This window comes from Labrus mixtus, chromosome 5 (genome assembly GCF_963584025.1).
Source record: "Labrus mixtus chromosome 5, fLabMix1.1, whole genome shotgun sequence".
NCBI lineage: Eukaryota > Metazoa > Chordata > Actinopteri > Labriformes > Labridae > Labrus > Labrus mixtus.
In genome coordinates, this window is record NC_083616.1 from 6506545 (window position 1) to 6523459 (window position 16915).

At 41.3% G+C, this 16915-nt stretch overlaps 1 protein-coding gene across 1 annotated transcript; it reads right to left on the reverse strand.

Annotated features, from left to right (window-relative positions):
• Positions 1–412: 412 nt before the first annotated feature.
• On the reverse strand, positions 413–13674 carry hmgcra (3-hydroxy-3-methylglutaryl-CoA reductase a). The gene is made up of 20 exons (XM_061037485.1): positions 13520–13674; positions 12167–12343; positions 11088–11199; positions 10877–10964; positions 10707–10791; positions 10518–10623; positions 9024–9130; positions 8823–8942; positions 8556–8716; positions 7260–7510; positions 6462–6625; positions 5602–5796; positions 5372–5530; positions 4889–5046; positions 4698–4803; positions 3810–3980; positions 3409–3549; positions 3156–3314; positions 2024–2178; positions 413–1461 (listed from the first exon to the last, which is right to left on the reverse strand). The coding sequence occupies exons 2-20, from the start codon at positions 12329–12331 to the stop codon at positions 1407–1409; spliced, it is 2658 nt and encodes an 885-aa protein (XP_060893468.1). The 5' UTR covers positions 12332–12343; positions 13520–13674; the 3' UTR covers positions 413–1406.
• Positions 13675–16915: the final 3241 nt, after the last annotated feature.

Here is a 16915-nt window from a genome sequence, read left to right on the forward strand (position 1 = left end):
ATACTTCCTTACATATCTTAGTGTGTGGAATTGTGGGGGATCCACCTTTAAAACGACTACAAATGATTAGTCGTTCTGCAAAAAACGAGCCATACGTGTTATTAATAAGAGGGATTTTTTTTGCACACACAAGTTCACTACTTCTAAATTCTAATGATTTGTTCTCTTACTAAATAATGCAAATAATGTTCAGAGGAAAGTCAAAGTCACACCCAGACTCTATACAAAGGTTCTTTTCAATTAGGGAGAACAAATTTGATTGTAGAGGTTTTTGTTTGTAGTCCAACATGCAAAAGGGAGGGCACACTGATCACGTCTCCATTTATAAATGTAACCATGAGTTATCAATAATCCACAAACACTGACATAAACATGTGAAAACTCAGAGCATCAATGAAAACAGGACAATCTGTCATTGTAAAGTTCTTTTGTGTTTATTACAAAATATATCCAAAATATTTTCCATCTGCTGACAAAAAACAGACTTATTGTGACTGAATACATTTTGCCCACACCACATCTGTAAAAACATGACATTATATTTGAAGCATCAGCAGTGCAGGCTCATGCAGGTTAAATTAGAACGTCTGCATCAGCACACAGTGAAAATATAACATTCATGTTTCTGCAGTAAACGGGCTAAAAAGGTATTTCCTTTGGTGTGGAAACACAGTGCAGAGGTCGGCTGAGCGGTTCAATTTCTCTTGATCATCATTTCAGAGTTTAATCACAAAATGAATGGTTCACGATTTGTTGCAGAGCCCTATCGGCAGTGCAGACACCTGAATATCCTGTTTTTATTCTCCCTTCTTTTCAACCTGCCTGCTGTTTCTGTACAGACGTGACTCAGCCTTTCACAGAGGCTGCAGCCTGAGTTTTAAAGTGCCTCATGGATCCAAATCATCGTTATTCATATTGATTTACTCATTCTTAAAGTGAGTCATTTCTTTCTTCTTGTGGTTGGACCAGGACCAGAGCTGTGAGGCTGCTTTCTGAAAGCTTAGCCAACAAACAAAAACTCTGTTTTAGGAAGCATTAATGTCCCTGTTGTTTACAGACACACACATTCAGACATCCTCACTTTAGTCATCAAAAGTTTTCAAAGAGCTTCATTTGGCAACAGGACAGCAGAAATGTTTTATGATCCCAAACTGTGCAGAAAGCATCTTAAATGTGGAAATAATTTAGCTGCTCTGTAAAAAAAAAAAAAAAAGAAGAAGAAGAAGAAGAAAAAGAAACGAGATAAGTCCCACACAAGAGTCTGATTGGCTCGTGTGGATCCTGCTGATTTCCAGCACACAGATCGGTCCGGAGACACACTCTTTGAAAGCACTTGGAAGACGTCAGAGTTCTGTCTTCATCATGATTGATATGTCCTCCTGTGATGCTGAGCTGCTCTCAGGCTCTCAGGACGCTTTCGTGGTGCAGCTACCCGGAGTCTCCTGCAGGTTCACCTTGGATCTGCACACACAACAACAAAGATGAGAGTCAAACTGAAAACACGTTTCTATGAAAGGTTAACTATTTGATGCATTAAACGGTGTGTAAACTGTGGGATGAATATGACAATGTTCCTGTTAAAACAAACATTAAACAAGAAAGAAGCAGTGTGCTTAAGATCTCCTCCTTCAGTGTCAGGATCTGACCTGAGGACGGTAAAGATCAGTTCTGATATTTTACATTTGTAACAGACTTTCTCCTTCAGCTTGAGATTGTGTTCAAAGAAGTCTACCATATGGTGCTTTCATTCACATGCACAAATCTCGTGAAAATGTGCTGAAATTTCCAGGGTGAGCTGCATGTGTGACTACAAACTAAACCTTTTATTACACTACATTACATGTATTTAGCTGAAATGTTTGCTTAAAGTGACTCATAATAAATTCATTCAACATTATATGGATGCAACCCAAAAACCTGCAGGAATCATGCAGGTACATCCACATCATCAAATGTTCTGATTGGTAGAGATTGATAGAGAAGCTGTCCAGTGTGTCCATGAATTCAGATCCCTTGTTCTCACCTGTTGTGTGTCATGTGACTCTTGACCAGGTGTCCAGCAGCCAGAGCAGCCATCAGTGAGAGCTCTCCGGCCAGAACCGTGCCACAGACGACCCGGGCCAGCTGCCGGGCGTTATCACCCGGACAGTCTTGACTGGCTCCCTGCACACCCAGCATCTGTACACACACAGATATATATTGCATAACATAGGATACATGAGCCTCCAAACTCAGCAGGAATCTAAAATTATGCAGAAAACAGATGACACAGTTTTTCTATTGGTCAAGCTGTTCAAACTAAACAACCTATTGTGTTACTGTTTTAGTTTTGTTATGCTATATTCAAACCCAAAAAATGTTTTATGTGTGCCCAGTTTTAAGAAAGGATGTTGTTTATCGTCATTGGTCAAACACAACCTGTGAATATTTAACCTCTCTAATAAGTTTCAAAACCAAACTCCCTCCTGCCTGTGTTCATATCATCACCTGTTCTCTCTCTCAGCCGGGTTAATCTCCCTCCTCCTCCATGAACTGTGTCTGGATTAATTTTCCTGCTGCCTCCACCTACATACTTGAGGTTGACCAGGTGTTAGTTCTAGTACCAGGATTTCTTTGATGCATACCAACTACAGAAGTTATGTTTCAGCTGTGGAGCTCCTGTCAGTCTGTCTCCTCAGAGTGACAGTTTCTATCTCTCTAACAATCCCACTACAGGCGGCTGAAATGTGTCTTACACCATCACTATGAAACTGATTTTACTGTGATACAATAGGGGCTGACAGGATTCTGAAATAACTACATCCTGGTGAGGATTTGTAAAAAGTCTGAATCCATGATTCATCAGGTCTGTCCACAAGACGACAAGCAGACAACTTTTAAGATGCTTCTTTTCTTTTTGGACTTTGGACTGCAACACAGCCACATGAGAGTGTTTCCCTCAAATGCACTTTTATTTTTGTTTTAGTTCAGGCTTTGCATTTATCACGTTGGGCAAAAGTTTGCTTCGGTTTTTAACACAACATACTGGTGAACTCTGAATAAATGCTAAAACTATTTGACATATATCAATATAACTGTTATTACAATCCCTCAGGATTTATTCCACGCCTACCTGCAGTTGCCTGAAGTGTGTGAGCATGTGTGTGTGTGTGTACCTGCAGACAGGCTTGTTGGGGGGGCAGGTTGGTGCCCCCTCCCACAGTTCCCAGCTCGATGGAGGGCATGGTGCAGCTGATGTAGAGGTCCTCCCCCGTGGGTCCAGACGCCTCCATCAGGGTGATGCAGTTACTGCTCCCTACAGACTGAGCTGGGTCCTGGACCACACACAGACATTACCACACACACATATTAACACAGGAAACACATCACAATAAAAGCATTAAGTATCTAGTTTAAATACTTCCATACCTGTCCACAGGCGATGTAAATAGCAGCCACCAGATTAGCAGCGTGAGCGTTGTTTCCTCCGATGCTTCCTGCCATGGCTGAACCCACCAGGTTCTTACTGATGTTCACCTCCACCAGAGCGGCCGTCGACGTCTTCAACACCTGTAGCAACAAGGAAGGAAAAAAAGATTTATGATAGAGAAGTCATATGAAACAGGCTGACTGCTATGAAGACACTGCAGCTAATGGACCTTGTGGAAAGAGAATTTAACCCTTACATTTTTGATGGAATCTGGATTTACCTTTGCAACGTTTTAGATTAGATTAGATTAGAAAACTTTGTTGATCCCCAGCAAGGAAACTTAATAGCAGTACTGGCAAAATTAAGTTAAAAACAAACAAACATCAAGCTGCTCTCGTACCTCTCTGACCACTTTAGCTGGGATGGTGGCCTCACAGACGGCAGACTTCCCTCGTCCTTCGATCCAGTTGATGGCGGCTGGTTTCTTGTCAGTGCAGAAGTTTCCACTGACGGCTATGACCTGCAGCTCAGGGAAGTGCTGCTGCAGCCTGCTGAGAGCCTGCTCTGTGCCCTGAGGAAGGAAAACACGCTCATCATCATATCTGAGATACACTGGAACAAGGTTGAATGTGTTCGGACAGGTGTGAAAGTGCATAGCTCGGCATGATTTCGCAATTTGCATTGATTTATGGCATCATGGTGAAAAATGCATTTTTCTTCTATTCTTTCTTATGTTCTGAACATACAGAACCTTAATCCTTATCTGCAGCGCTACAATATAATCATGTATTATTCTAAAATCTGTCGTGTACTTTTCTGGTTTTCATAACGCCAGAATGCTATACTTCAATATGACACCTGTAAAGTTCCAATACTGGGTAAAATCTTGCAGGCAAATTCCTGCATAAATTGCACAAATACGTCGGCAACATTTCTGTACAGAAATCAATTTTTTTGATGGATTAGCTCCTGTCCTTCACACCTGTCTTATGAAATAGATGTTCTAACTATTTAGTTTTAGTTTGAGTACTTTTAAATACTATGGATCAGTTAAAAGAACAGATTTATGTCGAGTCTCAGAAAGGTTTGACTTATTGATGTGATATTTGTAGCCTATTCATTTCTTATTTTGGGTGCATCTATAAATAGCACTGTCACATTTGTAGCAATATTCTCTGAATAAGACCCTTGATATTTTAAGGACTTGCTAAAATGCAAACACACACACACACACACACAAACACACACACACACACACACACACACACAAAAACACACATTCCAATACCTTGGAGATCATATTCATGCCCATTGCATCTCCAGTCTTCGAGTGGAAGCGGATGTAGAGTTGTCTTCCTGCCAGACCGACCAGCAGCTTCTGGAGCCGGGCAAACCTGTAAACATCAATCACACACTCTTTCACACAAAATCACCATCACCGTTATTTTATCTTCATGTACGTCAGGTGACATGTTTTACCTGCTGGTGTTGTCGAAGGCAGCTTTGACATCCTGGAACCCATCTGAGCTCTCCAGCCAGGCTTTGACCTCCGCAGCCTGACAAGCGGATGGCAGCCGCACAACAGGGCCTCGAGTCATGCTGTCCGCCAGGATCCGACTACTGGCTCCGCCCCCAAGCTGTAGTACAAAGGCAAGAGGGACACATATTAAAAACTAGAGTCTTCACATTATCATTGAAGATTCTAAATAATTAAAATAAATCCATTTTCATATCTTTAAGGGTTTAAGGAATTTGAAACCGGCTGAAGTCCTCCAAAACATTTCTATCAGCAGAGTCAACAATATCCCATGGCCACACTAGACTCCTACAAAGCTAGTGTTTGTAAAACCTACAAATGAGATGATCACCCACTCAAAAGTGAAAGAAAAAATATTTTTTTATATATATATTTTTTCCTGTAAACTCGACTGACATGTTCAGAAAACAACACCTGACACTCACAGCAATGGCTCGACAGCCGCGGTTTGTGCTAGCGACCAAGCATCCCTCGGTGGTTGCCATGGGAACCTGGAACTGCTTCCCATCCAGATGCAGCGGCCCGGCCACACCCACAGGTACGGGCATGTAGCCAATCACATTCTCACAGCAGGTGCCAATAACCTAGAAAACAGAAATAATAATCAAACCTGGAATCGTGGGTTTGTGTGTGTGTGTGTGTGTTTTTTTTTTACCTTGGAGTAGTCGTAGTCCGTGAAGGGCAGTGAGGACAGAGCAGAGGGGGAGGGAAGTTTGGCGGATATCATCTGTCTACGTATGGCCACGCCCCTCTCCGGTCGCTCCATCATGGCCTCCAGTTTGTAAGCGGGGATGTGTTTGGAGTTCACCAGCAGCATCACCTCAGCGTCGCTCAGGAAACGAGGACCCAGCTGCGACAGACACACAATAAAGGACTAGATATCATCTCTTTTTTTCCCCACTGTGGTACAGAGCAGTATGAGGAGACAAACCAAGTGACAACACCACGGAGTGATCAGGAGGAGACACCGAGTGTTTTCTTCACCTGTGGAGTTTTATTTGTCCTGGCCGCAGAGTCAAAGTGATGCTCGGCTGCCATGAGCATTTACACTTATGCTGCTTACACTTACTTGTCTAAGACGCAATTACTTAAGAGTAAGACAGATTATAGTCTGCCTTGCATGATGTCTATAGGTCAACATTAACGGAACTATTTCCATTTCAAATATCTTAATAATAGAAATGTTAAAGTGCTGTGTCAGGGAGATAAAGTCAAAATGTAATAAAAACCTGAAAAGAGTGTGCTGATCTGAGCGGGGTGGATATGAGGTCACACATGGAGCCACAGGAATCACTTAAAGTGTCTTTTCTACAGTCGTCACGCTCTAATTGCTTCATCCTCACCGAGATAGTGGAGGAACTAAGCTCATTAAAGGCCAGTTAAACCACACGGCGTCTTATTGGCGGAATACGGAGTCAGGATGTGGGCCGAGGTGACGTAATCGTTCAGCCTCCTGAGTCGGGGGGGTTATCAGCGTTGTGAGTGAAGGGAGGGGCGTATTTTTAATTGTGTTACCTCAGGGTTGTTTAGGATGGACACACATTGGTCGAGATCTCGGGGCTTTGTGTTGATGCTCGGCTGATCGCTCTCAGACTTCAGCTCCTGTTCCTCCCCCACGACGAAGACGCTCTTCACCTGAGGATCAGCGGGAGGAGCAGACAGGGGCCTGATCACCTCATCTACGGAGAGAAGGTGGAGTTAGACACCACAGTGCTCCACATGTGCTCCACCTCGGGTTGTCATGTTAACAGAATTTTAAACTTCATGGTACCTGTCCTAGAAACTTTAAGTTTCTGTGACAAAACATTGCCAATGTATTTGTAAAATTCAGACAGTGTCACCTCCTCTACTTTGTCTTTTTGTAAAAGACATAAATGTAACTTTTGCACCTTTATGAGACATCAAAATGAATAGAGAAATGTCAGTATTTAAATTTGAATGAACCATTGCTGTTGTCTCTCTTTAGGTCTCTCCAACTTCAGGTTAAAAAAGGACTGATGATCTGTATATTTTTTTCAAAGTCGGTACCTGTGTTTAACATTTTCAACACCACCGATCATTTATTTACAAATATTTTATCGTTTTAGATCACTAGGAAAGGAACAGTAAATATCAAAAATGTTGGTACCCATTCTGCATCATTTTTTTTTTTTTTTTTTTTTAAAGCTTTTGCACTTTTTGATACGATGGATCATAAATATAACTGAGATTATACTTGTATTGTTTTAAAACACTTGGTATCGATTAGTTTCATAGTAGTGAACTTTTTGACCACCTCAGCTCCATCATCTTCATCTTCGTGCTCACTCTCACCTCTCTCAGTCTTATTTGCAGGTGTTGGGGCGGGTTTACGCTGGACGAGTGCCGCTGGTTTTGGAGCAGGTGTTTCGTTCCTGCAGCAGGTGTCAACAGGCCGTCGTTGGGTGAGGGCGGGGGCGGACATGATGGGGTTCTTCAGGGACAGAGTGGACTCCATCTCCACCTGCTCAAAGAAGATGTACTTGATGGCCAGCATCAAAGCCAACAGCAGACAGATCATCTGCTCCACATCCATGGTCAACATCCTGCAGGGAAAAGAGCCAAAGGTCAGATTTGAACCATTGCTGCCTGCTTAGAGGACTACAGCCTCTGTACATAGGGCACGACCTAACCGCTAGGCAAACTGGCGCCCCATCAAACTTTACAGGCCTGTGTCCACTGCCTATTTTTTATCTGCCTATTTTCAATACAGAACCAACACAGTTTAGCGTTTTCAGCACTCAGCGTCCTGACAACAGAAACGCCTTTGGTGTCAGCTGTTTTTTGTCACTGCACTCTCTCTCTCTGTCACTTCAAATAGTTCAGCTTTTGGAGCACCGCTGTGTGCATTGATGTCATTTCTCCCTTACTGAGAAATCAAAAAAAAATCAAGGGCTGGGACTTCTGATATCACCTTTGTCAACAACAATGGTGGAGAAGAAACTGATCTGACTCGTCTTTTCTGGGAGGTCCAGGTCTAGTGCTGCTTCTACATGATTCATTATTATTTTGGTGATATTCCCTTAAATAAAAGAAAACATTAAGCACACAGAACTCTTTAAAACAGACCGTACGGTCACAACAGGGGAAAGGGGAAGTCAACTTTTGTAACCTAGCAACAGTAAGAAGCGCTCTTAAACTGAGGTTGTGAGCGCAGCCAGCGCAAAAAAAGAAGAAGGTGTTGTTGGATACAGCCCCTTAAACCTCTGATTACTGGAGCATTAGTTACTGCCAATTCCCACTCTGAAGCAATTCAGGGTTTCTGACAAAAATTCACAAACTTCAGAGGTGGATGATAAAGGAAAAGTCTGATGGGGTCAAATTAACTGAAATGATTTTTGAAATGAAAACAACTTTAGTTTCATCAAAGGAAGAGGCCCCTGAATATTTTATGTTCAGAAAGTTGTTCCATATTTCATCACTGTTGCTTGAGTTTTAATTGTTATTCATTATCATCCATGTGTTATTCAGTCTCCTCTGTTTTAGCGTTTAATTGCATTAAATCCTGAGGACATAATCACACTTCCACTACAGCAAAGCAGAAAAGACACCACAACATGCAGTTACAAGAGAGACGAGCCTTAACCTCACCTGGTCAGGTAAAAGTGCCACAGCGGTGTAGCAGGCTCGATCCTCCTGGGGGAGAGGTGGTCCAGCTGCATGCCCACCTGTTGGATGTCCATGGTGGTGTTGATGGAGAGCGGCTCAGCGATCCAACGGCTGTGAGCGTGAACCATCACCAGACCAAGAGACTGCAGGAGAAGAGCAGAGAGAGGAGTCACACTCAGGGTTCATATAAAAATTGTTTAAGGACTCTAAATAATAACACATATATAGAAAAAGAAAGAGAGGAGTTACCATGATCATCTTGACTCTCTGCGACACCGGGTTGGGTTTGTTGTCCTCCTCCTCCTCCATCACTCTGGAGAAGTGACTCAGCTGCCAGATAGGATGACCCTCCTGACTCTCACGGGACAGCTGCAGGAGGAAACACACCGTGATCAATCAACCTGATATCAACACACACACATATATATAAAATTAACAACACACTCTTACCTCCAGCACCAGGGAGACACACGCGGGGAAGAACGTCATGAACACAAAGTAGTTTGCCAGCACAGACATGCAGCCGAAGCAGCACATGATTTCCAGCTGACGCACACCTGAAACACACCGATTCAGATAATGAGGATTCACTTTCTACTGTTGATGACATACACGCTCTGCGTCTGAAGAAAACTCAGTGTTAAAGCTCGCTTTTATATGGCGAGCCCTTTAAACATTTTACGAGTTCAGCTTATGCAGAAAATAACAATTTGAGATGAAAACATTTTTTTTGAAGTTTAGTTGTAGTTACATTTATTTCCACATTCAATATTGATAAGTAAAGATTAGTGATAAGTAGTGTGTGATGGGTGTGGTACAGCACTTGTTCTGGCATTTTCCAGTACTGAGTCATTTCTGGTGTGACAAGTTTTAATTGGTTTTCCAAATAATATGGAACAAACATTCAGCCAGACTTCAAAGCAAATATTTGGCTGCTCTGACTTGACAAGGTCCCTTCCCCCGACCACAAACAGGCTCTCAATGCAGCTAAAAGATTGAAATTACTAAACTAGTCTAATCTACAACACCCCCATGTTTCAAAGGGTGGCTCAATGTCTGACATGCTTCTTATTCTTTTTAGCAAACAGAACTCTCATGGTTATTTCATTAAGGTTTGGAAACCCTTTCTGACACTGCTTGATAAGATTTTACTGCACAAATGATGATCTTTGCGGCTACGTTCCATCTATGTTCTCTGTTAACTTTGACTGATTTGGCATACTGACTGATGATTCTGACTGACTCCTACCAATATGTGTGTGTTTTTTGTTTTTGTTTTGTTGTTTGTTGTCCACCCAGGACCTTTTTCATAGAGGGGGGTGGTCTTTTTTTAAAATTCCATTTGCCTAATGAGAGCTCTGGACTATTTTTTGGGATATCTAGATATGTGCCCCTTGCCTTTCTTTCTGCCATTATGTGTGAAAGTGTTGGGTGTTCATCTGTCCGGTACTGTATGTCTGTTTTATTGCAAAGGGAAGTTATAAATAAAGTAATCAAAAAAGATGAATGATGAGTAGCGACAGAAGAGCGCCGAAACACAGTTTAACACCAATGATGCCATTGTTCAATAAAACGTTCTGCAGGGATCAAATCTGAGCAGGAAGTGTTTCTATAAACTGATGGAAGTGTATAACGGACAGTTTGAGTTATTTTACTGATACTTGTGTTTTCTCTTTCAGAGACATTTTTCTAAGCTGGATGTTTTGTCTTGGAGACAGATTATGTTATTTGACCTGTGTTTTTCCTCTTTTTAAAGATATTGCCTCACTCCTAAAGTTTAAGGAGATTCCGCAATCTCCTTAAACTTTTTCTATTTGAACTAGCTCGCTCTCAGAAATACTTGACCTCAGTGAATCAGATAAAAAAACTGATAATAAACCCCTCGTAATGCAAACCTTAGACGTTATTCAGTAAATGAATTTCCCTCTGAATAGCTGCATGTACCTGACATTGTTCCCACTCCGATCACCAAACACTCCACCAAAGCGTCCAGAGTGAAGGTGGGTCCCAGCACCGCCATGCCCCGAGCAATGTTATCCCTCACCTCATCCTGGGAAATTAAAGTGAAGTTACCATCCCAGGTAGACTGTAGAATTCCATGTGAAATGTTGTAATAAGAATAATGTTTCATACCTGAGAGCTGGAGCTCAGGGCGAACTTGGCGAGTGCGCAGGCTTTGGAGAGGTCGATGAGGAGCAGGAAGAAAGGCAAAGCCTCGCTGCAGGTCAGAACACAACAATCAGCTGGAGCTTTAACAGAAATACTGATTAAAAAGGTAGGACCTAAAGAGGATTTGTTCTCACTTCAGGCCTGTGAGCTCTTTATCAAGGAAGTGAATGACCACGGTGCTGAAAACGAAGCTGGAGAAGATGGTGAAGAGTCCAGCGATGCCTGCAGGAGAGCAGAGGAGAGAGTGAGTTTGAGCTTCTTGTAGACGATTAGATGACAAGATCTAGTATCGTTTCAATGATGAATGCACCTTAAAAACAAGTTATTCACTTATCAACATTTTACCTAGAATATATTTGGATCCAAGCTGTCTTAAGTTTTGGAATTGGAAGTAAATGTAGACGATGGCGATGCAGCGTGTGATGGTCAGAATGATGATGTCACTGCTCAGGATTTGCTGTAAAAAGACACAAAATCTGGTTGGTTGCAAATTCGTAAAATCAGACGATCTGCACAGATGGGTGATCTGTGTTCAGATATCAATGTATAATCAACCTGTAGAGTATCATTTTAGTCCACACCGGGTCTTATCAGTAATATTTGCACACTATAGTAAGGGCTTCTGAAAGACAAATAAAATGGTCACAGTTTGGTTGGGTTCAAGCACAAAATCTTAAGTGTGAAATATGATCTAAAATGCAACAAGAGTACAGTCCTGAGGGTCTCATCAGGGCGCGGTCACACTGGCCATCCGTACCCCCCCCCCCCCCCCCCCCATTACCCCTTGTACATAACGTCTTAATACAACACATGCACGTTTTATGTCATTATTAAGCGTGCTCAGTTTACAAACAAGCGGACGAGAGAGAGAGAGAGAGAGAGAGACGCGCAGTCGAGTCCGCGTCTGCACGTCAGAGAAAAACACAGAACATGACAGCTACTTTTCTGACTTTACAGCTTATTTTAAGCCATTTTAATCAGACACAGCAATAAATAAATAAATTGTTCTCTGATGTACGGGCGTCCGCGCGGACTCACGCACGGACTTGGCCGCGCGGACGCCCGTACGTCGGAGAACAACACAGAGAACATGAGTGTCTCATTTTAGTCAGATACAGACATGAAACTCTGGATTTCTCCATAATGAAGGCTGTCAGCGTTGTTTACCCGCGTGCTTGTGCTCGTGCATGAAGTGTACCGGGCCGAAGCACACCTCTCCCAAGTGTGCCAAAGCAAAAGAAGTGTACCGTACCTGAGCACGATACGGAGCGGTCACACTGGTCAAACGAACTGGACTTTAACGTTGAAGCGTGCTTGGGCACGGTACGGATGGCCAGTGAGACCGTGACCGCGTCACTCTAGGTCACTGGCCCAACTTTTATTTGTGTGATGGACACACTAACACACTGATATCCTTCACTCACCTCCTCAGTTTTGGGGCAGTCAAAGTTCCAGCCGCAGATCTGGTCGTTTCCGGTGAACATGTTCATGGACATCATGCAGATGGTGAGCGTTACCGTGCTGACGATCACCTCCCAGGGGTGGGAGGCCACCAGGAGGCCGTGCATGCGGAACAGGCGAGTCAGCATGGTGCAGCAGAGCTATCAAATAACACGAGAGGAGAGAGAGAGAGAGGCCGTGAGTGAGTGAACACCTTTATATACAGTGAGTGATGTGTGATGACCTTGTATTATGAATGTTTTTTTCATAGTGAAACTTTTGTTTAATTTAAATAAGAATCCCTCTTTAGCTCCTGTGTCCAGACCAGAATATGTTAACCCAACTTGAGCCTCCCTGTCCAAGTTTAGTGCATTTAAAAAATAAATTAATGACTTTTGTTTGGTTTGTTAAAAAACGTAACTCAGTTCTGACAATGAATAATCCATTTAATCCCCGTCCACATGCATTAACAACTAGCGTATTAAAAATGCAAACAAACCCTGTGTAATTTAGGCCATCAATCAATTGTCTCTTTTATCCCTTAAATTCGAATACAAACCGAGAGACTGTCAGTAATTTCAAAATTCTGCTCTATTGTTGTGACGTTTAAACCATTGAAACACCACTGGGACAATCTGCTATTTCATATACAGTAAGTGTGAAACACAAACAACAAAGGATGCTGGGATAGACTTGTAACAAAAGAATGAGAACATGAAATTATAGGCCTATAACAAAATGTAAAGCTAAACCATTTTGAATTAAACTTTGTGCATGACTATTTTATTTAACTAAAAAATCAAGTCATTTCAGAAAAAGAAAGAGAGATCTCGTTTGGAACATCTAATGGGTATTAGCCTTTTTCTATTAGGGTTTAAAAAAGATATAGAAACGGTACATCGCAATTATGTAATGAATCACTGACCTGAGTCTGCTCCCTGTCTGATAGGAGTAGTTTGCAAATATAGTGATGAGTTTCTTTACACTCAAAACAATAATTCCACTTTTGTTTGTAAAAATGTATAATCCATTAATTTCTCGTTATTCTACAGAAATATAATAAGCTATCAAATGGCATATGTAAGGACAGGACTTTTTTTAACTAAAAGAAAAAGATTGATGTTTCTATTTTATTCATGCCGATGAGATAAATCAGTTCTGGCTGCGCGGCGGTGTTGGAGCCGTCCAGTCCGATGAAACAGGCTCCTGGACGGGTCAGCAGAGCGGCTTTGTCCGCTTACTGTCTATTTTTGAAGTACCTGCGCGTTTAACGACCTGCGTTAAGTCGTTACAGCTTTTAATTTAATCAAAACTAACATACAACTCGTATATCTTACCTTGAGTGGTTACGGAGAATGGTTGGTGAGGGTGAGTTGTGACGGTGGGCAGGTTGCAGCCTCCCGGTGTGGAGCTCAAACGACCGGGCTCACCCTCAGCGGCTCAGCTGTACGGATGGAACGATGGCACGCTTCTGCGTCATCCGACCCTTCAGCCAATCACAGCGATCACCTGCTTCACGAGCGCGTTATCCACGCCCCGTTTCCTAGGCGACAGCAGAGGAGGGGCATGGTCAGAGCGAGGACGACTAATCTCACCACAGGCTGACAGACAGACTCGACTGAGCCAATCAGGGAGCAGACAGATTTCAACGTAAACTACCGGAGACAACTTTTCATGTGAATAAATGTTTGTAGTTCAACACCGTTTAAGAGCAGCGCGCTGAGAGTTTAACCAAAGTGTTACCATTTATAAACTCTTCACATCTGGTTTTCATCAAACGTCAGAAAATAAGCCTAGTGTGCGAATTTTTTCTTGAAATATTCAGATTGACCATGTTAGGTCTATAATTGGGTAATTAAGGGAAAGGTGGTGTTCTTTACTGGGAACATAGGCTACCTTATCTGCCAGGGACCCACACAAACATTTTGGGGGGTAGGACACAAGGAAAATAAAAATGGGGCACTTAAACCATCCAAACTCTGTTTGTAGCATCAAAATCCTATTTATTTATTCAAACTTGATTTATCCTTGAGAGATCATTGAGGGTGCAACCCTCATTTACAATGATATTGACTCAGTTACAGAATAAATTAAGAGGGACTATGAAACCATCATAAAAACCATGACAAGAGTTTGATAAAAGGACATTCAAATCAGGAAGCTGCAATTCTGAACATGAGGTTTGGACAACTAAAAGGTAGATTAAAATGCTGTGTATAAGATGAAACCAAAAATGGACTAAAATACTAGCCTAGATGGTACAAGTGAATAAAATAATAAAGTGGTACATGTGTAAATAAAACAATTACAAATGTAGACCTATAGGAAGTGGATGGTTTAAACCCAAAAACATGTAAATGCCCAAAAGGTGAAAGTGTATTCATGTCGAACATCTAGCTGTAACTTGTTCCAGGAGTCAGGTGAAGAATAAGAAAAAACAGTCTCTTCAAGTTTTGATACTTGTGGAACATAATAGTAACTGGTTTGAGGAGTGTGTCTGGCTGAAGAAGTTATTTTGTTCAGTGGGGTATAAAGCAAATTTTTGTGAAAGGGGTTTTATATTCTTTCAAAGCCTCTGCTTAGCATGACCATTGCAAAAAGTTGTTGTTGTTTTTTTTAGCCATAAGTTAGCTTATGTGGATTAGAAATGTATAATGAAAGTTATTAAATCTATACATTTTGCTAAGATAACAAACGAGCTGTCTAAGCAACTTCTTTCCCACAGTAACTTTGTATTCTTGTCTGCAGTTGAGCAGATTGTTTATTTATGAGACTTAAGATGCTGAGAGAGATGTGAAACGCCTGTGAAACGCCCCTTGTATCTGAGAGTGGTGACTTAAAGGAGCTGTTTTTTTTATCACTCTTGCCTCCTGTCTAAGCAAACAACAATCCTGACTCACCCGCATAGGATGCCACAAAAAATCTATGTAAGAAAGCAATGGATGAGCTAAAAGGAATGTTGAGCACAGACACATAAAGCTGCTAATTAGCATCTAACATGTAAATAAAATCAAGTTGTAATGTGACTGCTTGAAAAAAGTGTTGGTACAACAGAGCATGGCAAGACAGATTATTTATCTGATATTTACATTTAAAAATCTCCAAAAGGGTCCAAACAGGCACAAACACGGTCTAGAGGTTATGTTCAGTGACTGAAATAGCTGATTTGCAAAGACTAAGTTGGATACTTAGAATTAAACATTATTCCTTTACCTGTACTTTCTATTTCCAAAACTGCAACTATCAAAAACAATCCAAGACACTTTCAATAGGCCTACGTATATATAGAAATTGATTATTTTACATGGCAAAATATGTTAAGAATATCTGACACATTGCAACAAAACAACTCAGGTCGTCATCTTCGCCATAGCTGTCATGTTTTATTGTAACTTCTAATTAATAATTTCGTGATTTATTATAATAATTAAATATGATAGCCGAAAGAAGAAACACCAGCAAGGAGAGTAAACTCGTTGAGTCTGAGGACAAAAGGTCATAGGCCAAGGCTCTAGTCCTCTTTGTGGTCCATCTGTGCACATGTCAGATATCTGCTAACAGGATGCACTCAGATTGTTGTTGTATGTCATCCTCTCTATGACTGAAAACCTGCTTTCTGACCCGGAATTATTGCTCAGTTTTAAAGTGGCTCTACAGGTGCATTGTTGGGAGCTTGTTACCTTTTTAAGTTGTTTTTATATGAACATTTATATACTCTAGTTTCTAATCAACTAGATTTTTCTGGTTGGAAAAGCAAGCAATGTATTTTTAGTCTTATCAGAAGCAATCGTCACACATTTTATAGGCCACAGTTCTTAAGCTTAAAGAAGTAGAAGGGTTTTTTTTCTCCCAGCATTACCTAGGAGAGTGGTTGTGATCCAAGGTTAAGTTCAAGGCTGAACGAATTGTTCAGTAACTAGCTGACCCCCCAACAAAATCCAGATTGTAGATTGTACCTCATAGATCGATTAGTTTTCCCTGTCCCTTTTTACTGTTACACTTCACTGTTCAAATATTGATTGAGACAAACAATGTAAAGATTTTTTTTCATTTATTTAAAATATACCATTCAAAATCAACTTTATTCAGTACAAAGACAGTGTAAAGCAAAATGTATGTACTTACACATTTTTGTTATGTAGATAGGCTTGTGTAAGATACAAATAAAATAATGTATTTATTTAGTCAAAGTGCTGTTTGGGTTTATTTGGATTTCACTATGAAACTCATGAAGTGTCAGACACCCACAACTGTAACATAAACAGACAAAATATACAACAACAACATTGAAAAACATTTCCAGTTATAACTATTTAATTTCTCGAGAACTCCAGACTGTCTGAAATCAACTCGTTAGGCCTACAGTTAAAGGCTTTATACGTGATTTTTTGATCCAGCAGATGTCGCCCTTGAGCACCAGCATGAATCCAAAACAACTCACGGTGCATTGTTGTGTTAGCATGCTAATGCTAGCGATCTTTATTATGCTCGTATCTTCACACTGCATGTAAATTTACCTGAAATGAGCGTGATCTAGAAACACAGTTAAGCAGTGAGTACAGTATGTTATTCTTCTTTTCTTCTAGTCCCTCAATTAACTTTTTATTATTTTTATTATTTTATACGCGAGGGGAGGAGTCAGCCGGCTGTCCTGGCGATGTAAACAAAGTGTAGATAAGTCTCGGAAAACTCTGAAAGCATCACAGACAGTGGGACTCGGGTGTTACACCCAT